The 23,537-nt window shown below is 47.6% G+C and overlaps 1 protein-coding gene across 1 annotated transcript; it reads left to right on the top strand.

Moving 5' to 3' along the window:
- The first annotated feature begins 17,383 nt into the window (after positions 1-17,383).
- On the top strand, positions 17,384-19,645 carry LOC142188424 (lymphocyte antigen 6E-like). Its single transcript, XM_075261832.1, has 3 exons — positions 17,384-17,437; positions 19,145-19,264; positions 19,402-19,645. Exons 1-3 carry the CDS (start codon positions 17,386-17,388, stop codon positions 19,611-19,613), a joined length of 384 nt encoding a protein of 127 aa, XP_075117933.1. The 5' UTR covers positions 17,384-17,385; the 3' UTR covers positions 19,614-19,645.
- Positions 19,646-23,537: the final 3,892 nt, after the last annotated feature.

The raw sequence follows: 23,537 nt of genomic DNA, 5'->3' as shown, positions 1-23,537 counted from the left end.
TGTCGCCCGTCGCTGTTCCCCTCCATTGTTCTTCACACCATCAATAACAACGGTTTTCTTTGTATTGTAAAGTGAAAAGTTCTGCAACCTGAGAACACCAAAGCTCCATGTCCAGCATAGACACAGTTACTGTAACCTGGCGCCTGACGCAAATCACTCCAGCCATGACTGCTGAGCTCCTCTAGTCACACCCAAAGCCCATGCCAAATCTCATCAAACCTTCATCTCCTCACCAAGCGCATGTTATGGTCACAGATCATGAGACTGACCACGGTGGAGTCTGCTGAGCCCCCTCCATCTGAGCCCCCCCCCCTCCATCCATCTGAGCCCCCCCCTCCATCTGAGCCCCCCCCCTCCATCTGAGCCCCCCCATCCATCTGAGCCCCCCCATCCATCTGAGCCCCCCACATCCATCTGAGCCCCCCACCATCCATCTGAGCCCCCCCCTCCATCTGAGCCCCCCCATCCATCTGAGCCCCCCCCCTCCATCTGAGCCCCCCCATCCATCTGAGCCCCCCACATCCATCTGAGCCCCCCACCATCCATCTGAGCCCCCCCCTCCATCTGAGCCCCCCCATCCATCTGAGCCCCCCCCTCCATCTGAGCCCCCCCATCCATCTGAGCCCCCCACATCCATCTGAGCCCCCCCTCCATCTGAGCCCCCCCCTCCATCTGAGCCCCCCCCTCCATCTGAGCCCCCCCCTCCATCTGAGCCCCCCCATCCATCTGAGCCCCCCCATCCATCTGAGCCCCCCCACATCCATCTGAGCCCCCCACCATCCATCTGAGCCCCCCCCTCCATCTGAGCCCCCACATCCATCTGAGCCCCCCCCTCCATCTGAGCCCCCCCCCTCCATCTGAGCCCCCCCTCCATCTGAGCCCCCCCTCCATCTGAGCCCCCCCCCTCCATCTGAGCCCCCCCCCTCCATCTGAGCCCCCCCATCCATCTGAGCCCCCTCATCCATCTGAGCCCCCCACATCCATCTGAGCCCCCACATCCATCTGAGCCCCCCCATCCATCTGAGCCCCCCCATCCATCTGAGCCCCCCCCTCCATCTGAGCCCCCCCTCCATCTGAGCCCCCCCATCCATCTGAGCCCCCCCATCCATCTGAGCCCCCCACATCCATCTGAGCCCCCCACCATCCATCTGAGCCCCCCCCCCTCCATCTGAGCCCCCCCCTCCATCTGAGCCCCCCCTCCATCTGAGCCCCCCCCTCCATCTGAGCCCCCCCATCCATCTGAGCCCCCCCATCCATCTGAGCCCCCCACATCCATCTGAGCCCCCACATCCATCTGAGCCCCCCCCATCCATCTGAGCCCCTCTCCATCTGAGCCCCCCTCCATCTGAGCCCCCCACATCCATCTGAGCCCCCCCATCCATCTGAGCCCCCCATCCATCTGAGCCCCCCCTCCATCTGAGCCCCCCCCTCCATCTGAGCCCCCCCCCTCCATCTGAGCCCCCCCCTCCATCTGAGCCCCCCCATCCATCTGAGCCCCCCCCCCTCCATCCATCTGAGCCCCCCACATCCATCTGAGCCCCCACATCCATCTGAGCCCCCACATCCATCTGAGCCCCCCCATCCATCTGAGCCCCTCTCCATCTGAGCCCCCCTCCATCTGAGCCCCCCCATCCATCTGAGCCCCCCCCTCCATCTGAGCCCCCCCATCCATCTGAGCCCCCCCTCCATCTGAGCCCCCCCATCCATCTGAGCCCCCCCCCTCCATCTGAGCCCCCCCCTCCATCTGAGCCCCCCCCCTCCATCTGAGCCCCCCCATCCATCTGAGCCCCCCCCCCTCCATCTGAGCCCCCCCATCCATCTGAGCCCCCCATCCATCTGAGCCCCCCCCTCCATCTGAGCCCCCCCCATCCATCTGAGCCCCCCCTCCATCTGAGCCCCCCACCATCCATCTGAGCCCCCCCCTCCATCTGAGCCCCCCCTCCATCTGAGCCCCCCACCATCCATCTGAGCGCCCCCCTCCATCTGAGCCCCCCCATCCATCTGAGCCCCCAGGTGTGATCTGGATGTCAGCGGTCTTATACTGGTGACTTAATCACTGGCAGGGATCGTGCGCCTTGTCTTCACCCTCGGCACCCTCTTCTTCCTCTTGTTAGTTTCTTACATTCTATCTGCGCTGATACATTGTGACAGAATCCAGAAGAGATAAGATTTCCAGCCCCTATTGATGTTATCTATTGATGACCCAGCCACGAGATGGCCATCAGAATGTGATAGGTAAATGGGGTCCTACACCCGCACCGATCAGCTGTTCCAGCAGCATCAGTTCACCGAAACCACTGCTATTGTATAGGGTCAGTCTGTACAAAGTCCCCCGCCCATCCCTGTCTTTGGGATACACCATCAGTATGTGATCTGTAGGGGTCTCTCTCCCACACCCCGCACAGATCAGCTGTTTCAGCAGCCCCCGGGACGGGTGGGGGCTTGTACAGACTGACCCTATACAATAGCAGTGGTTTCAGTGAACTACAGCGCCGCTTCTATGAGACTGCTGGAACAGCTGATCGGTGCGGGTGTTGGACCCCACATATGACCTAACCCAAGGACGGGTCTTCAATATTTTTTTTGTGGCAGATTTTGCTGCATTTTTTTGTTTCCAACCAAATCCAAGAATGGCTACAAAGGATTGGGAGATATAGAGAGTTCTTCTACTTCTGCCTTCCGCTCAGTCCATTCTTGGCTTTAGCTCAAAAAACTGCAGCAAAATCGCACTGTTTCTGCAACATGAGGCCTCAGCCTTAGGCCTGCTTTACATCTGCGTTCGGTATTCCGCTCGGGGAGTCCACTTGGGGACCTCCAGAACAGAATACTGAATGCATTGACAAGCAGTGAGCTTACGAAAGCACACGGATCCCATAGACTATAATGGGGTCCATGTGCTTTCCACGCATTGTCCACATGAGTCAAGTAGATCATGAAGTACTTTCCTCTCTGCATGTTCTGCGGGAAACACACAGACCCCATTATAGTTTAGGGGCAATGTGTTTGGTATTCTTTTTTTTTTTTTTTTTTTTGGGGGGGGGGGGGTCCCATCTGGACTCCCCGAACAGAATACCGAACGCACATGTGACCCAGGCTTAAGAGGTCTCCTGCACACAAATGGTATGGATGTGGTTATCACTGACTTGTACATTAAAAATGAATTGCCAGAGCCAGAACTGCAGACAGCTATAGGATAGATATAGGACACATATAGGATAGATATAGGACACATATAGGATAGATATAGGACACATATAGGACACATATAGGGCACATATAGGGCACATATAGGATAGATATAGGACACATATAGGACAGATATAGGACACATATAGGGCACATATAGGATAGATATAGGACAGATATAGGACACATATAGGGCACATATAGGGCACATATAGGATAGATATAGGGTACATATAGGATAGATATAGGACACATATAGGGCACATATAGGATAGATATAGGACACATATAGGATAGATATAGGACACATATAGGATAGATATAGGACACATATAGGACACATATAGGACAGATATAGGACACATATAGGGCACATATAGGATAGATATAGGACACATATAGGATAGATATAGGACACATATAGGGCACATATAGGATAGATATAGGGTACATATAGGATAGATATAGGACACATATAGGGCACATATAGGATAGATATAGGACACATATAGGACACATATAGGATAGATATAGGACACATATAGGACACATATAGGACAGATATAGGACACATATAGGGCACATATAGGATAGATATAGGGCACATATAGGATAGATATAGGGTACATATAGGATAGATATAGGACACATATAGGGCACATATAAGACACATATACAGGACACATATAGGATAGATATAGGACACATATAGGACAGATATAGGACACATATAGGATAGATATAGGGCACATATAAGACACATATATAGGACACATATAGGATAGATATAGGACACATATAGGACAGATATAGGACACATATAGGACACATATAGGGCACATATAGGATAGATATAGGGTACATATAGGATAGATATAGGGTACATATAGGATAGATATAGGACACATATAGGACACATATAGGACAGATATAGGACACATATAGGGCACATATAGGATAGATATAGGGTACATATAGGATAGATATAGGACACATATAGGGCACATATAAGACACATATACAGGACACATATAGGATAGATATAGGACACATATAGGACAGATATAGGACACATATAGGATAGATATAGGGCACATATAAGACACATATATAGGACACATATAGGATAGATATAGGACACATATAGGACAGATATAGGACACATATAGGACACATATAGGGCACATATAGGATAGATATAGGGTACATATAGGATAGATATAGGGTACATATAGGATAGATATAGGACACATATAGGACACATATAGGACAGATATAGGACACATATAGGGCACATATAGGATAGATATAGGACACATATAGGATAGATATAGGGTACATATAGGATAGATATAGGACACATAGGATAGATATAGGACACATATAGGATAGATATAGGACACATATAGGGCACATATAGGATAGATATAGGGCACATATAGGATAGATATAGGGTACATATAGGATAGATATAGGACACATATAGGACAGATATAGGACACATATAGGATAGATATAGGACACATATAGGATAGATATAGGACACATATAGGGCATATATTGGATAGATATAGGGCACATATAGGATAGATATAGGACACATATAGGATAGATATAGGACACATAGGGCACATATAAGATAGATATAGGATATAGGACACATATAGGGCACATATAGGACACATATAGGGCACATATAGGATAGATATAGGACACATAGGGCACATATAAGATAGATATAGGATATAGGACACATATAGGGCACATATAGGACACATATAGGGCACATATAGGATAGATATAGGACACATATAGGGCACATATAGTATAGATATAGGGCACATATAAGACACATATATAGGACAGATATAGGGCACATATAGGATAGATATAGGACACATAGGGCACATATAAGATAGATATAGGATATAGGGCACATATAGGGCACATATAGGGCACATATAGGATAGATATAGGACACATATAGGATAGATATAGGACACATATAGGGCACATATAGGATAGATATAGGACACATATAGGGCACATATATAGGACACATATAGGGCACATATATAGGACACATATAGGATAGATATAGGATCTGTTCCATAATTTGCAGCTCTTCAGTTTGGCAAAAAATTTCCACAAAAAGACCGTCTGTGTCTGGGTCCAGTGAAATATGCAGGTCCTTACTTTTCTCCTCGGTTGTGGATATATAGTATAGTCATGTGTATTACAGCTCAGTAACTCCATGGGCCTCATAGTAAGAGCAGTTAACCCCATCATGTCCCTCACATTAAAGGGGTTGTCCCATCACAAGGATCCTATCTATACTGCTTGTAAATGTGAATGTAAGACTTTTCCTAAATACATTGCTTCAGCAAAACTGCTTTGTTTGGCCACTATCTTACTTTATTCATTTTTTTTGTGGCCACAGCCCTGACCTAGCTGCTCCTGAGTCAAGTGATGTGTCTGCTGCTCTCAGGGGGAGGGAGGAGGGGCTAAGTACACGGGAGCGAGCCTGGAGGGGGGGTAGTTTACCCTTTGGGGGACAGGTGAAGCCAGCAACATCTCTATGCTTCTGCCTGCATGAAGACAGCAGCGGCAGAAGCGATGCTGCTATCCCGGAGCAGGGGGCGGAGGAGTGGAATAACGGCAACGCTTCTGCCGCTGCTGTCTTCATGCAGGGCAGGAGCATAGCGATGTTGCTGGCTTCACCTGTGCCGGCGTCTAACTCCCCGGCATCCGCTGTAATAGGCGGATGCTGGGGACTGTTAGACGCCGGCACAGGCACATCGCTATGCTTCTGCTCTGCATGAAGACAGCAGCGGCAGAAGCAATACTGTTATTCCGCTCCGGGGTCACATATGCAAAGCCAAGCGGCGAGATGCCGCCGGCCCTGCGTGCAAGCTCATACACCAGTCTAACCTTCACAAGGCTAATACAGACCCGCAGGGTGTCGGGTCTTGTATTCGCATTGTGAAGGTTAGACTGGTGTATGAGCGCGCACGCAGGGCCGGCGGCATCTCGCCGCTTGGCTTTGCATATGTGACCCCGCCCACCAATGACGAAACAAAGCCGGAAGACAGAAGATTTTAGAGGAACGAAGACGGATAAGTATGCGACATGGGAGTACCCCTTTAACCCCTGAGCTTTACACAAGGGTTACTGATGTGAGATATATGGAGGTAATAATTCAGCGTCTTCACTGAAGACCTTCATTAGTCCCCCCATATGTCTCACATATTAGTAATCCTTATATTGGGTACACAGGGGTTAACATGAGGGACATGATGGGGTTAATTGCTATTAATGTGAGGTATATGGAGTTACTGGCACTAGATTAATAACCCCAAATGCCTGACAGTAATAGGAATAGTAATGTAAGAATGTACCTGTGTTTTCTTTTTTTTTTACCTTCTCTTTGTATGGAGCTTCTTCTCCTCCTCCTGGGGAAGAGCAGGAGCTGAGGAGAGCCAGGCTTCAGACAGCACTGGGGGCGGGGCTATTACCTCATACAAAGCCTTCCCCGGAGTCCCTGCTAGCACCGCCGCTGATCAGCTACAAGTGACTGCACAGTGGGTGACCCGACTGTCTGTCACTGAGAACAGACAGCCACTCCATAAACATAAAGGTGAAATATTAGGCAGCACAGGGGGCCCCTTAAGCAGTGGGGGCCCTCCCCCGCCTTAACGCTGGCCCTGGCCATGGGAGAACAGACTGTGCCAGCACTGTGACCAGGGGGCCCTAGAAGACGAGACCCACTTCCTGCTACACTGCACCAAATACTCAGCTGTGAGGGCCGTCTACTACCAAAGACTCTCTGCCCACATCCCAGACTGGGAGAAGAGGAAACTCTACATCCTACTGGGAGAAGAAGAGGCCACTGTGGAGATCGCTGCCCAATACGTGTCCAGCTGTCACCAAACAAGAGGAAGATGAGACGCATGGACTATTAAACCCCCCACCCCCCATGGACTATTAAACCCCCACCCAAAGACATTTAAGCCCCCCATCAACTGTCTACCCCATTCCCACATATACCCACATGTCCCAAACAAGAACAACGAGACCCCAAGGACACACGAACCCCCAACCCGCACACCCCCTTCCCCCACCCCCAACCATTCTTTGCTGTGGCAACACCAAATGTTTTTCTTCGGTTATGCTAATAAAGCTCATTTGTATCTGATAGAATGTAAGAAACTAACAAGAGGAAGAAGATGGTGCCGAGGGTGAAGACAAGGCGAACCATCCCTGCCAGTGACGGATAGTTATATACCGTCCTGTTCTATATTGTCCTGGTATTCTGGGGTGTTATATACCGTCCAGTGGTGAACCGAGCCTCTCTGCTGCCCGAGGCGGACGATCAAAAGACGCCCCCCTCTCCCCCAGACTGAATACCAGGGGGAGGGGGTGTCCTTCTTTTGATCGTCCTCCTCAGACAGCGGGGGGGGTTGGGGGTGCTGGCGGTAACATTACAATACATACAATGCAGTAATATTTGTGCAGTAATACTTACAGGAGACGTCTCCCCACATTTCCCGTCTCTTCCCTTTGGACCGCCATCACCTCTTCTTCCAGCTGTGACTTGACTCTGTAAAGTTTACAACGCAGACATCTCTGACTCCTCACTACTCCACACACCCGACCCCTATATAATATATATATATCCCACAGCGGCCCCTGCAGCCTCTGTTAGGCCCCACAGTTGCACACCCATGCCTAGCTAGCAGTAACAGGCTATTACTACTAGCACAGGCTTCGGGCCTATACAGAACTGCTAGCACAGGCTTCGGCCTATATGGTAATATCCCAGATGACGTGACGTCTGACACATTACAATACAGGCCGGAAGCCTGCTAGGAGTAACATCAAAAAATTATAAAACAAAAAAAAAAAGTTCTTTTACTAACCAACATGACCGCTGCTGCCACCACATCCTCTTCAGCCACCAGTAACGTCAGCGTAGGCGGCGTGATGACACTGCCTGCGCTGAGGTCTAAACCAACGCAGGAGAAGGCCGCTCGAGTTGATTTGGGAAAAGAAGTAAAAAAAGATATCGCCGCAGCTACCGCCCCCCCTGCCAGAGCTCCGCCTGTGGCTGTCGCCTCACCTCACATCATTAGAGGTGTGGCGCTGATACCATCCTGTTATCCTGGGATGATATATACCGTCCTGTTATCCTTGGGTGTTATATACCGTCCTGTTATCCTGGGGTGATATATACCGTCCTGTTATTCTGCGGTGATATAGTCCTTTCACTCTGGGGTGTTATATACCGTCCTGTTACTCTGGGGTGTTATATACCGTCCTGTTATTCTGGGGTGTTATATACCGTCCTGTTATCCTGGGGTGATATATACCGTCCTGTTATTCTGCGGTGATATAGTCCTTTCACTCTGGGGTGTTATATACCGTCCTGTTACTCTGGGGTGTTATATACCGTCCTGTTACTCCGGGGTGTTATATACCGTTCTGTTATTCTGGGGTGTTATATATCATCCTGTTACTCTGGGGTGTTATATGCCGTCCTGTTACTCCGGGGTGTTATATACCGTCCTGTTATTCTGGGGTGTTATATACCGTTCTGTTATTCTGGGGTGTTATATATCATCCTGTTATTCTGGGGTGTTATATACCGTCCTGTTATTCTGGGTGTTATATACCGTCCTCTTATTCTGGGGTGTTATATACCGTCCTGTTATTCTGAGGTGTTATATACCGTCCTGTTATTCTGGGTGTTATATACCATCCTCTTATTCTGGGGTGTTATATACCGTCCTGTTATTCTGGGTGTTATATACCGTCCTGTTACTCCGGGGCGTTATATACCGTCCTGTTACTCCGGGGTGTTATATACCATCCTGTTACTCTGGGGTGTTATTTACCATCCTGTTATTCTGGTGTGATATATACCATCCTGTTACTCTGGGGTGTTATATACCGTCTTGTTACTCTGGGGTGTTATAGACCGTCCTGTTATTCTGGGGTGTTATATACCGTCCTGATACTCTGGGGTGTTATATACCGTCCTGTTACTCCGGGGTGTTATATACCATCCTGTTACTCCGGGGCGTTATATACTGTCCTGTTACTCCGGGGTGTTATATACCATCCTGTTATTCTGGGGTGTTATATACCGTCCTGTGATTCTGGGGTGTTATATACCGTCCTGTGATTCTGGGGTGTTATATACCGTCCTGTTATTCTGGGGTGTTATATACCGTCCTGTGATTCTGGGGTGTTATATACCGTCCTGTGATTCTGGGGTGTTATATACCGTCCTGCTACTCTGGGGTGATATATACCGTTGTGCTATTCTGGGGTGTTATATACCGTCCTGTTACTCCAGGGTGTTATATACTGTCCTGTTACTCCGGGGTGTTATATACCATCCTGTTACTCCGGGGTGTTATATACCGTCCTGTTATTCTGGGGTGTTATATATCATGCTTTTATTCTGGGGTGATATATACCGTCCTGTTACTGTGGGGTGTTATATACCGTTCTGTTACTCCGGGGCGTTATATACCGTCCTGTTATTCTGGGGTGTTATATACCGTCCTGTTACTCCGGGGTGTTATATACTGTACTGTTTCTCCAGGGTGTTATATACCGTCCTGTTATTCTGGTGTGATATATACCGTCCTGTTATTCTGGGTGTTATATACCATACTGTTACTCCAGGGTGTTATATACCGTCCTGTTACTCCGGGGTGTTATATACCGTCCTGTTTCTCCAGGGTGTTATATACCGTCCTGTTATTTTGGGGTGTTATATACCGTCCTTTTACTCCGGGGTGTTATATACCATCCTGTTATTCTGGGGCGTTATATACCATCCTGTTATTCTGGGGTGTTATATACCGTCCTGTTACTCTGGGGTGTTATATACCGTCCTGTTATCCTGGGTGTTATATACCGTCCTGTTACTCTGGGGTTTATATACCGTCCTGTTATTCTGGGTGTTATATACAGTCCTGTTATTCTGGGTGTTATATACCATCCTGTTATTCTGGGTGTTATATACCGTCCTCTTATTCTGGGGTGTTATATACCGTCCTGTTATTCTGGGTGTTATATACCGTCCTGTTACTCTGGGGTGTTATATACCATCCTGTTATTCTGGGGTGTTATATACCGTCCTCTTATTCTGGGTGTTATATACCGTCCTCCTATTCTGGGGTGTTATATACCGTCCTGTTATTCTGGGTGTTATATACCATCCTGTTATTCTGGGTGTTATATACCGTCCTGTTACTCCGGGGCGTTATATACCGTCCTGTTACTCTGGGGTGTTATATACCGTCCTGTTACTCCGGGATGTTATATACCGTCCTGTTACTCCGGGGCGTAATATATACCATCCTGTTATTGTGGGGTGTTATATACCGTCCTGTTACTCCGGGGTGTTATTTACCGTCCTGTTATTCTGGTGTGATATGTACCGTCCTGTTACTCCAGGGTGTTATATACCGTCCTGTTACTCTGGGGTGTTATATACCGTCCTGTTATTCTGGGGTGTTATATACCATCCTGTTACTCTGGGGTGTTATATACCGTCCTGTTATTCTGGGGTGTTATATACCATCCTGTTACTCCAGGGTGTTATATACCGTCCTGTTATTCTGGGGTGTTATATACCGTCCTGATACTCTGGGGTGTTATATACCGTCCTGTTACACCGGGGTGTTATATACCGTCCTGTTACTCTGGGGTGTTATATACCGTCCTGATACTCTGGGGTGTTATATACCGTCCTGTTACACCGGGGTGTTATATACCGTCCTGTTACTCCAGGGTGTTATATACTGTCCTGTTACTCCGGGTTGTTATATACCATCCTGTTATTCTGGGGTGTTATATACCGTCCTGTTACTCCGGGGTGTTATATACCGTCCTGTTATTCTGGGGTGTTATATACCATCCTGTTACTCCAGGGTGTTATATACCGTCCTGTTATTCTGGGGTGTTATATACCGTCCTGATACTCTGGGGTGTTATATACCGTCCTGTTACACCGGGGTGTTATATACCGTCCTGTTACTCTGGGGTGTTATATACCGTCCTGATACTCTGGGGTGTTATATACCGTCCTGTTACACCGGGGTGTTATATACCGTCCTGTTACTCCAGGGTGTTATATACTGTCCTGTTACTCCGGGTTGTTATATACCATCCTGTTATTCTGGGGTGTTATATACCGTCCTGTTACTCCGGGGTGTTATATACCGTCCTGTTATTCTGGGGTGTTTATTCTGGGGTGTTATATACCGTCCTGTTACTCCGGGGTGTTATATACCATCCTGTTACTCTGGTGTGTTATATACCGTTCTGTTATTCTGGGGTTTTATATACCGTTCTTTTACTCTGGTGTGATATATACCGTCCTGTTACTCCGGGGTGTTATATACCGTCCTGTTACTCTGGGGTGTTATATACCGTCCTGTTACTCCGGGGTGTTACATACCGTCCTGTTACTCTGGTGTGATATATACCGTCCTGTTACTCTGGGGTGTTATACTGTCCTGTTATTCTCGTGTGATATATACCGTCCTGTTACTCTGGGGTGTTATATACCGTCCTGTTACTCTGGTGTGATATATACCGTCCTGTTACTCCGGGGTGTTATATACCGTCCTGTTATCCTGGGGTGTTATATACCGTCCTGTTATTCTGGGGCGTTATATACCATCCTGTTATTCTGGGGTGTTATATACCGTCCTGTTACTCTGGGGTGTTATATACCGTCCTGTTATCCTGGGTGTTATATACCGTCCTCTTATTCTGGGGTGTTATATACCGTCCTGTTATTCTGGGTGTTATATACCATCCTGTTATTCTGGGTGTTATATACCGTCCTGTTACTCCGGGGCGTTATATACCGTCCTGTTACTCTGGGGTGTTATATACCGTCCTGTTACTCCGGGGCGTAATATATACCATCCTGTTATTCTGGGGTGTTATATACCGTCCTGTTACTCCGGGGTGTTATTTACCGTCCTGTTATTCTGGTGTGATATGTACCGTCCTGTTACTCTGGGATGTTATATACCGTCCTGTTACTCTGGGGTGTTATATACCGTCCTGTTATTCTGGGGTGTTATATACCATCCTGTTACTCCATGGTGTTATATACCGTCCTGTTATTCTGGGGTGTTATATACCGTCCTGTTACTCCCGGGTGTTATATACCGTCCCGTTATTCTGGGGTGTTATATACCGTCCTGTTATTCTGAGGTGTTATATACCGTTCTGTTATTCTGGGGTGTTATATACCGTCCCGTTATTCTGGGGTGTTATATACCGTCCTGTTATTCTGAGGTGTTATATACCGTCCTGTTATTCTGGGTGTTATATACCATCCTGTTATTCTGGGTGTTATATACCGTCCTGTTACTCCGGGGCGTTATATACCGTCCTGTTACTCCGGGGTGTTATATACCGTCCTGTTACTCCGGGGCGTAATATATACCATCCTGTTATTGTGGGGTGTTATATACCGTCCTGTTACTCCGGGGTGTTATTTACCGTCCTGTTATTCTGGTGTGATATGTACCGTCCTGTTATTCTGGGGTGTTATATACCGTCCTGTTATTCTGGGGTGTTATATGCCGTCCTGTTACTCCGGGGTGTTATATACCGTCCTGTTACTCTGGGGTGTTATATACCGTCCTGTTATTCTGGGGTGTTATATACCATCCTGTTACTCCAGGGTGTTATATACCGTCCTGTTATTCTGGGGTGTTATATACCGTCCTGATACTCTGGGGTGTTATATACCGTCCTGTTACACCGGGGTGTTATATACCGTCCTGTTACTCCAGGGTGTTATATACTGTCCTGTTACTCCGGGTTGTTATATACCGTCCTGTGATTCTGGGGTGTTATATACCGTCCTGTTATTCTGGGGTGTTATATAGCGTCCTGTTACTCCGGGTTGTTATATACCATCCTGTTATTCTGGGGTGTTATATACCGTCCTGTTACTCCGGGGTGTTATATACCGTCCTGTTATTCTGGGGTGTTATATACCGTCCTGTGATTCTGGGGTGTTATATACCGTCCTGTTATTCTGGGTGTTATATACCGTTCTGTTATTCTGGGGTGTTATATACCGTTCTGTTATTCTGGGGTGTTATATACCGTCCTGTTACTCCGGGGTGTTATATACCATCCTGTTACTCTGGTGTGTTATATACCGTTCTGTTATTCTGGGGTTTTATATACCGTTCTTTTACTCTGGTGTGATATATACCGTCCTGTTACTCCGGGGTGTTATATACCGTCCTGTTACTCCGGGGTGTTACATACCGTCCTGTTACTCTGGTGTGATATATACCGTCCTGTTACTCTGGGGTGTTATACTGTCCTGTTATTCTCGTGTGATATATACCGTCCTGTTACTCTGGGGTGTTATATACCGTCCTGTTACTCTGGTGTGATATATACCGTCCTGTTACTCCGGGGTGTTATATACCGTCCTGTTATTCTGGGGTGTTATATACCGTCCTGTTACTCCGGGATGTTATATACCGTCCTGTTATTCTGGGGTGTTATATACCGTCCTGTTACTCCGGGGTGTTATATACCGTCCTGTTACTCTGGGGTGTTATATACCGTCCTGTTACTCCGGGGTGTTACATACCGTCCTGTTACTCTGGTGTGATATATACCGTCCTGTTACTCTGGGGTGTTATACTGTCCTGTTATTCTCGTGTGATATATACCGTCCTGTTACTCTGGGGTGTTATATACCTTCCTGTTATTCTGGGTGTTATATACCATCCTGTTACTCTGGGGTGTTATATACCGTCCCGTTATTCTGGGGTGTTATATATTGTCCCGTTATTCTGGGTGTTATATACCGTCCTGTTATTCTGGTGTGATATATACCGTCCTGTTATTGTGGGTGTTATATACCGTCCCGTTATTCTGGGCGTTATATACCGTCCCTTTATTCTGGGGTGTTATATATCATCCCGTTATTCTGGGTGTTATACCGTCCTGTTATTTTGGGTGTTATATACCGTCCTGTTACTCCGGGGCGTTATATACCATCCTGTTATTCTGGTGTGATATATACCGTCCTGCCATTCTGGGGTGTTATATACCGTCCTGCCATTCTGGGGTGTTATATACCGTCCTGTTATTCTGGGGTGTTATATACCGTCCTGTTATTCTGGGTGTTATATACCGTCCTGCCATTCTGGGGTGTTATATACCGTCCTGTTATTCTGGGGTGTTATATACCGTCCTGTTACTCCGGGGTGTTATATACCGTCCTGTTACTCTCGGGTGTTATATACCATCCTGTTACTCTGGGGTGTTATATACCGTCCTGTTATTCTGGGGTGTTATATACCGTCCTGCCATTCTGGGGTGTTATATACCGTCCTGCCATTCTGGGGTGTTATATACCGTCCTGTTACTGTGGGGTGTTATATACCGTCCTGTTATTCTGGGGGCCACTAAGGGACATAATACTGTGTGCAGGGGCCACTATGGGACATAATACTGTGTGCAGGGGCCACTATGGGGTATAATACTGTGTGCAGGGGCCACTATGGTGCATAATACTGTGTGCAGGGGCCACTATGGGGGATAATACTGTGTGCAGGGGCCACTATGGGACATAATACTGTGTGCAGGGGCCACTATGGGGGATAATACTGTGTGCAGGGGCCACTATGGGACATAATACTGTGTGCAGGGGCCACTATAGGGGATAATACTGTGTGCAGGGGCCACTATGGAGCATAATACTGTGTGCAGGGGCCACTATGGGACATAATACTGTGTGCAGGGGCCACTATGGGGAATAATACTGTGTGCAGGGGCCACTAAGGGACATAATACTGTGTGCAGGGGCCACTATGGGACATAATACTGTGTGCAGGGGCCACTATAGGGGATAATACTGTGTGCAGGGGCCACTATGGGACATAATACTGTGTGCAATACTGTTATTCTGGTGTGATATATACCGTCCCGTTATTCTGGGCGTTATATACCGTCCCTTTATTCTGGGGTGTTATACCATCCTGTTATTTTGGGTGTTATATACCGTCCTGTTACTCCGGGGCGTTATATACCATCCTGTTATTCTGGTGTGATATATACCGTCCTGTTATTCTGGGTGTTATATACCATCCTGTTACTCCGGAGTGTTATATACCGTTCTGTTACTCCGAGGCGTTATATACCATCCTGTTATTCTGGGGTGTTATATACCGTCCTGTTACTCCGGAGTGTTATATACCGTTCTGTTACTCCGAGGCGTTATATACCGTCCTGTTACTCCGGGGTGTTATATACCGTCCTGCCATTCTGGGGTGTTATATACCGTCCTGCCATTCTGGGGTGTTATATACCGTCCTGCCATTCTGGGGTGTTATATACCGTCCTGTTATTCTGGGGTGTTATATACCGTCCTGTTACTGTGGGGTGTTATATACCGTCCTGTTATTCTGGGGTGTTATATACCGTTCTGTTACTCCGGAGTGTTATATACCGTCCTGTTACTCCGGGGTGTTATATACCGTCCTGTTACTCCGGGGTGTTATATACCGTCCTGTCACTCTGGGGTGTTATATACCGTCCTGTCACTCTGGGGTGTTATATGCCGTCCTGTTACTCCGGGGTGTTATATACCGTCCTGTTATTTTGGGTGTTATATACCGTCCTGTTATTCTGGGTGTTATATACCGTCCTGTTTCTCCGGGGTGTTATATACCGTCCTGTTATTCTGGGGTGTTATATACCGTCCTGTTATTCTGGGTGTTATATACCGTCCTGTTTCTCCGGGGTGTTATATACCGTCCTGTTACTCTGGGGTGTTATATACCGTCCTGTTATTCTGGGTGTTATATACCGTCCTGTTACTCTGGGGTGTTATATACCGTCCTGTTACTCTGGGGTGTTATATACCGTTCTGTTATTCTGGGGTGTTATATACCATCCTTTTACTCTGGGGTGTTATATACCGTCCTGTTACTCTGGGGTGTTATATACCGTCCTGTTATTCTGGGTGTTATATACCGTCCTGTTACTCCGGGGTGTTATATACCGTCCTGTTATTCTGGGTGTTATATACCGTCCTGTTACTCCGGGGTGTTATATACCGTCCTGTTATTCTGGGTGTTATATACCGTTCTGTTATTCTGGGGTGTTATATACCATCCTGTTACTCCGGGGTGTTATATAACGTCCTGTTATTCTGGGTGTTATATACCGTCCTGTTATATTGGGTGTTATATACCGTCCTGTTACTCCGGGGTGTTATATACCGTCCTGTTATTCTGGGTGTTATATACCGTCCTGTTACTCTCAGGTGTTATATACCGTCCTGTTACTCTCGGGTGTTATATACCGTCCTGTTACTCTCGGGTGTTATATACCATCCTGTTACTCTGGGGTGTTATATACCGTCCTGTTACTCTCAGGTGTTATATACCGTCCTGTTACTCTCGGGTGTTATATACCATCCTGTTACTCTGGGGTGTTATATACCGTCCTGTTACTCTCGGGTGTTATATACCATCCTGTTACTCTGGGGTGTTATATACCGTCCTGTTATTCTGGTTGTTATATACCGTCCTGTTACTCTGGGGTGTTATATACCGTCCTGTTATTCTGGGTGTTATATACCGTCCTGTTACTCCGGGGTGTTATATACCGTCCTGTTTCTCTCGGGTGTTATATACCGTCCTGTTATTCTGGGGTGTTATATACCGTCCTCTTATCCTGGGTGTTATATACCGTCCTGTTACTCTGGGGTGTTATATACCGTCCTGTTACTCCAGTGTGTTATATACCGTCCTGTTACTCTGGGGTGTTATATACCGTCCTGTTACTCCCGGGTGTTATACACTATCCTGGTATTTGTTCTATGGTGCCGTTGTTCCAGGATGTTGTATACGGTACTTTCCTATATGGTATATGGGTGTCATGTTTTCCGTAGTGACTCGGTGCGGTTGGTTGCAGTCATGGTGAGTGCCGTGTATTGTGTGCACACGTATGTGTAGTTAGGAATCTCTCATGTTGTGTTGTGTGTCAGTTTACAATCCTTACACACGTGATATTGCAATGCTTTGGTGGTTTTCATAGAAACTTCTTTACAAACACACAAAGAGCGGTATATATAGAGGATGAGCGGGGCGGTATAGCACAATACACAGCGTGCAGCACACAATGGCAGCCTACACAAGTCTCCTCCTGGTCATCGCCCTCTGTGCAGCCACAGGTAAGAGAATCCACCTGCCCGACACTGCTGAGAGATTATACCGCACCAAGGCGCTGGTCACACATAGGAGTGAGAGGCAGAAGGAGGAGAACAGAGACCCTGTGTCCTCTATAGAGGCTGTTCACACTGAGACTGCGAGAGAGAGATACAGCCCAGTATCACAGCATAGGGTCAGTGTATCTAATCCTATCCTGTGTGATACTGTATACTGAGCTGTGTATCTAATCCTATCCTGTGTGATACTGTATACTGAGCTGTGTATCTAATCCCATCCTGTGTGATACTGTATACTGAGCTGTGTATCTAATCCCATCCTGTGTGATACTGTATACTGAGCTGTGTATCTAATCCCATCCTGTGTGATACTGTATACTGAGCTGTGTATCTAATCCTATCCTGTGTGATACTGTATACTGAGCTGTGTATCTAATCCTATCCTGTGTGATACTGTATACTGAGCTGTGTATCTAATCCTATCCTGTGTGATACTGTATACTGAGCTGTGTATCTAATCTTATCCTGTGTGATACTGTATACTGAGCGGTGTATCTAATCCTATCCTGTGTGATACTGTATACTGAGCTGTGTATCTAATCCTATCCTGTGAGATACTGTATACTGAGCTGTATCTAATCCTATCCTGTGTGATACTGTATACTGAGCTGTGTATCTAATCCTATCCTGTGTGATGCTGTATACTGAGCTGTGTATCTAATCCTCTCCTGTGTGATACTGTATACTGAGCTGTATCTAATCCTATCCTGTGTGATACTGTATACTGAGCTGTGTATCTAATCCTATCCTGTGTGATACTGTATACTGAGCTGTGTATCTAATCCTCTCCTGTGTGATACTGTATACTGAGCTGTATCTAATCCTATCCTGTGTGATACTGTATACTGAGCTGTGTATCTAATCCTATCCTGTGTGATACTGTATACTGAGCTGTGTATCTAATCCTATCCTGTGTGATACTGTATACTGAGCTGTGTATCTAATCCCATCCTGTGTGATACTGTATACTGAGCTGTGTATCTAATCCTATCCTGTGTGATACTGTATACTGAGCTGTGTATCTAATCCTATCCTGTGTGATACTGTATACTGAGCTGTGTATCTAATCCTATCCTGTGTGATACCGTATACTGAGCTGTGTATCTAATCCTATCCTGTGTGATACTGTATACTGAGCGGTGTATCTAATCCTATCCTGTGTGATACCGTATACTGAGCTGTGTATCTAATCCTATCCTGTGTGATACTGTATACTGAGCTGTGTATCTAATCCTATCCTGTGTGATACTGTATACTGAGCTGTGTATCTAATCCTATCCTGTGTGATACTGTATACTGAGCTGTATCTAATCCTATCCTGTGTGATACTGTATACTGAGCTGTGTATCTAATCCTATCCTGTGTGATACTGTATACTGAGCTGTGTATCTAATCCTATCCTGTGTGATACTGTATACTGAGCTGTATCTAATCCTATCCTGTGTGATACTGTATACTGAGCTGTGTATCTAATCCTATCCTGTGTGATACTGTATACTGAGCTGTATCTAATCCTATCCTGTGTGATACTGTATACTGAGCTGTATCTAATCCTCTACTGTGTGATACTGTATACTGAGCTGTATCTAATCCTGTCCTGTGTGATACTGTATACACGGCTGTATGTAATATCTGCGCTTCCTCCGCCTGTAGCTCACGCCTTGCGCTGTTACACCTGCACCGGAGCCTCCAGTAACAGTAACTGTATGACGGCCACAAACTGCACCTTGGGAGAGACCTCCTGTATGACCTCGGTGGGATCGGTGTCATTCGGTGAGTTCATTTTGGTTTTATACGTCTGTGTTCTCATATCATAGACCCTGGTAATGGCAGGTTGTCACAGCCCCGCCCCTTATAGTCACATGACTGGCGCCGGTCACTGTGTCACATGTTATTTTACTCTTCTATAGCTGGAATTTCGGCTACAAGCATCACCAAGACCTGCGCCGCGTCCTGCACTCCAACTGCCTCCACCTCCTTTGTTGTCGGCTCCGCCTCCGTCTCCTGCTGCAGCACCGACCTGTGTAACACCAGTGGTGGCGCCAGCATCAAGTCCAGCTATGCCGCCATCCTCCTGGCACTGGGCTCCGTCCTGATGATCCTGAAGAGCTCGGTCCTGTAACCGGGGGCAGATTATAGAAATAAAGATGTGTGAACACGATCCTAATGTTCTCCATTGTGGTTTGTCATCTCATCTGCACTGACACATTGTAACAAACCAGGAACCTACATAGAAATAATAGAAGGGGTGGATGAAGGCCGGTGGGTGCCAGCAGGCGGCGCACTCATGGCTCAGGCGCATCCTTATGGGGTCTCTGCACAGATTCATGCCGGGCCTCGCCTGATTCAGATTGTTCCTTCATTTTACACCTCGTGATGGACGAACCACAAAGATTCATCGGCCGAGACCGGGCAAATAACAAAAACATCCACTCACCTTTCCTGGCTCCACCGCAGCGTCCTCCGCCATCTTCATCAATGGGGGCCCGCCCAATCACAACATCAGTGGGGGCCAAAGAAGATGGCGGACGGCCCGGGAACGGCAGAGGAGTCAGGGAAGCTGAGTGATGGGGAAAAACATGGCGGCTCTACCGTTACCCTGCACGGACACTCTGCTTATATGATAAACCTGTAGGGAAGAAGTGAGGTATATACAGAGAGGATAGGCGGATACATGGTATATGTCAGTGAGTGTATATATATATATATATAGAGAGCGTTATCCTCCCACCCGCGCTCAGGCGCAGACACTCCGCACACAGAACTAAATGCTCCGGAGTCTTCTCTTCTTAGTCACTCTGACTCCCGGGCTCTTGTATCTGCTCCGAGCTTGTCTGTCTCTGTCCTGGTATATACACATATATACACACACATGGTCAGGATTGTTGTTCCCCTCGTGTAATGACAGAAAACCCCACAATGGTCTCAGAAATATCCGGAATCTGACAAACGTAATAAGAAATAACAATTCTCTGAAAATAAAAAAATGAAGGTCAGACTTTGTGTTTCGCTCCTGACACGGCCTGGACAGAGATGACGGTTCCCTTAATATTTTGTTGCTCCTCCCTTTGGGGCAATCGCTGCGATCAGACGATTCCTGTAACCGTCAGTGAGACTTCTGCCCCTCTCCGCAGGGATTTGGGCCCCTCCTCTGCTCCAGTTGTCTCGGGGGTGAAGGGGCCTTCTCCAGACGCCAGGTCTCAGCTCCTTCCATAGGATTTAGGTGCGGGCCCATAGAAGCCACTCCAGAATAGTCCAATGTTCTTCTCTCAGCCATTCTTGGGGGAAGGGGGGGGGGTGTTAGCTGTATTTTGTATTTTGGGTCAGTATCCTGTTAAAAGACCCAGGACCTGCGACTATGACCAAGCTTTCTGACTCTGGGCAGCACATTTCTCTCTAGAGACCCTTGACAGTCATGAGATTTCATTGTACCCATTAGGGGGCCCGGTGACAGGGGCCACTATGGGGGATAATACTGTGTGCAGGGGCCACTATGGGACATAATACTGTGCAGGGGCCACTATGGGGACATAATACTGTGCAGGGGCCACTATGGTGCATAATACTGTGCAGGGGCCACTATAGGGGATAATACTGTGTGCAGGGGCTACTATAGGGGATAATACTGTGTGCAGGGGCCACTAAGGGACATAATACTGTGTGCAGGGGCCACTAAGGGACATAATACTGTGTGCAGGGGCCACTATAGGGGATAATACTGTGTGCAGGGGCCACTATGGGACATAATACTGTGTGCAGGGGCCACTATGGGGAATAATACTGTGTGCAGGGGCCACTAAGGGACATAATACTGTGTGCAGGGGCCACTATGGGACATAATACTGTGTGCAGGGGCCACTATGGGGGATAATACTGTGTGCAGGGGCCACTATAGGGGATAATACTGTGTGCAGGGGCCACTATGGGGCATAATACTGTGTGCAGGGGCCACTATAGGGGATAATACTGTGTGCAGGGGCCACTATGGGGAATAATACTGTGTGCAGGGGCCACTATGGGGAATAATACTGTGTGCAGGGGCCACTAAGGGACATAATACTGTGTGCAGGGGCCACTATGGGACATAATACTGTGTGCAGGGGCCACTATGGGGGATAATACTGTGTGCAGGGGCCACTATGGGACATAATACTGTGTGCAGGGGCCACTATGGGGAATAATACTGTGTGCAGGGGCCACTATGGGGGATAATACTGTGTGCAGGGGCCACTATGGGACATAATACTGTGTGCAGGGGCCACTATGGGGAATAATACTGTGTGCAGGGGCCACTATGGGGAATAATACTGTGTGCAGGGGCCACTATGGGACATAATACTGTGTGCAGGGGCCACTATAGGGGATAATACTGTGCAGGGGCCACTATGGGGAATAATACTGTGTGCAGGGGCCACTATGGGACATAATACTGTGTGCAGGGGCCACTATGGGACATAATACTGTGTGCAGGGGCCACTATGGGGAATAATACTGTGTGCAGGGGCCACTATGGGACATAATACTGTGTGCAGGAGCCACTATGGGACATAATACTGTGTGCAGGGGCCACTATGGGGTATAATACTGTGTGCAGGGGCCACTATAGGGGATAATACTGTGCAGGGGCCACTATGGGACATAATACTGTGTGCAGGGGCCACTATGGGACATAATACTGTGTGCAGGGGCCACTATGGGGGATAATACTGTGTGCAGGGGCCACTAAGGGACATAATACTGTGTGCAGGGGCCACTATGGGACATAATACTGTGTGCAGGGGCCACTAAGGGACATAATACTGTGTGCAGGGGCCACTATGGGACATAATACTGTGTGCAGGGGCCACTATGGGGAATAATACTGTGTGCAGGGGCCACTATAGGGGATAATACTGTGCAGGGGCCACTATGGGGAATAATACTGTGTGCAGGGGCCACTATGGGACATAATACTGTGTGCAGGGGCCACTATAGGGGATAATACTGTGCAGGGGCCACTATGGGGAATAATACTGTGTGCAGGGGCCACTATGGGACATAATACTGTGTGCAGGGGCCACTATGGGACATAATACTGTGTGCAGGGGCCACTATGGGGAATAATACTGTGTGCAGGGGCCACTATGGGACATAATACTGTGTGCAGGAGCCACTATGGGACATAATACTGTGTGCAGGGGCCACTATAGGGGATAATACTGTGCAGGGGCCACTATGGGACATAATACTGTGTGCAGGGGCCACTATGGGACATAATACTGTGTGCAGGGGCCACTATGGGGGATAATACTGTGTGCAGGGGCCACTAAGGGACATAATACTGTGTGCAGGGGCCACTATGGGACATAATACTGTGTGCAGGGGCCACTAAGGGACATAATACTGTGTGCAGGGGCCACTATGGGACATAATACTGTGTGCAGGGGCCACTATGGGACATAATACTGTGTGCAGGGGCCACTAAGGGACATAATACTGTGTGCAGGGGCCACTATGGGACATAATACTGTGTGCAGGGGCCACTATGGGGAATAATACTGTGTGCAGGGGCCACTATGGGGAATAATACTGTGTGCAGGGGCCACTATGGGACATAATACTGTGTGCAGGGGCCACTATGGGGAATAATACTGTGTGCAGGGGCCACTAAGGGACATAATACTGTGTGCATGACTCACTACGGGACATAATAGAGTGCGGAGGAGGGGGTTGGTCGAGGTCTTCGGTGTCGGTTGGGGGGGGCGCCCATGCCAAAAGTTCGCCATGGGGCCCCGTCATTCCTAGTTATGCCACTGTTTAAGACCCCCTGTGCCAGATGCAACAAAGAAGCCCCAGAACATAACAGAGCTCCTCCATGTGTCACAGTATCCCCATGGTGGGACTAGTAAAGGATTATCTTATCTTATGAGTGAAGATAATTGGACTACATGATATCAGTCAGTGAGTGTGTACACAGTCCTGTATATAGAGAGCTGATATTCTTCTCTTCTACAATCATCACCAATAACAAATCACATTTATTGGAAAAATTTTATTATTATGATTA

Source organism: Leptodactylus fuscus, unplaced genomic scaffold (genome assembly GCF_031893055.1).
Source record: "Leptodactylus fuscus isolate aLepFus1 unplaced genomic scaffold, aLepFus1.hap2 HAP2_SCAFFOLD_444, whole genome shotgun sequence".
Classification (NCBI taxonomy): domain Eukaryota; kingdom Metazoa; phylum Chordata; class Amphibia; order Anura; family Leptodactylidae; genus Leptodactylus; species Leptodactylus fuscus.
Note: the sequence above shows the minus strand (reverse complement) of the source record. Positions and strands in the feature narration are given on the sequence as shown.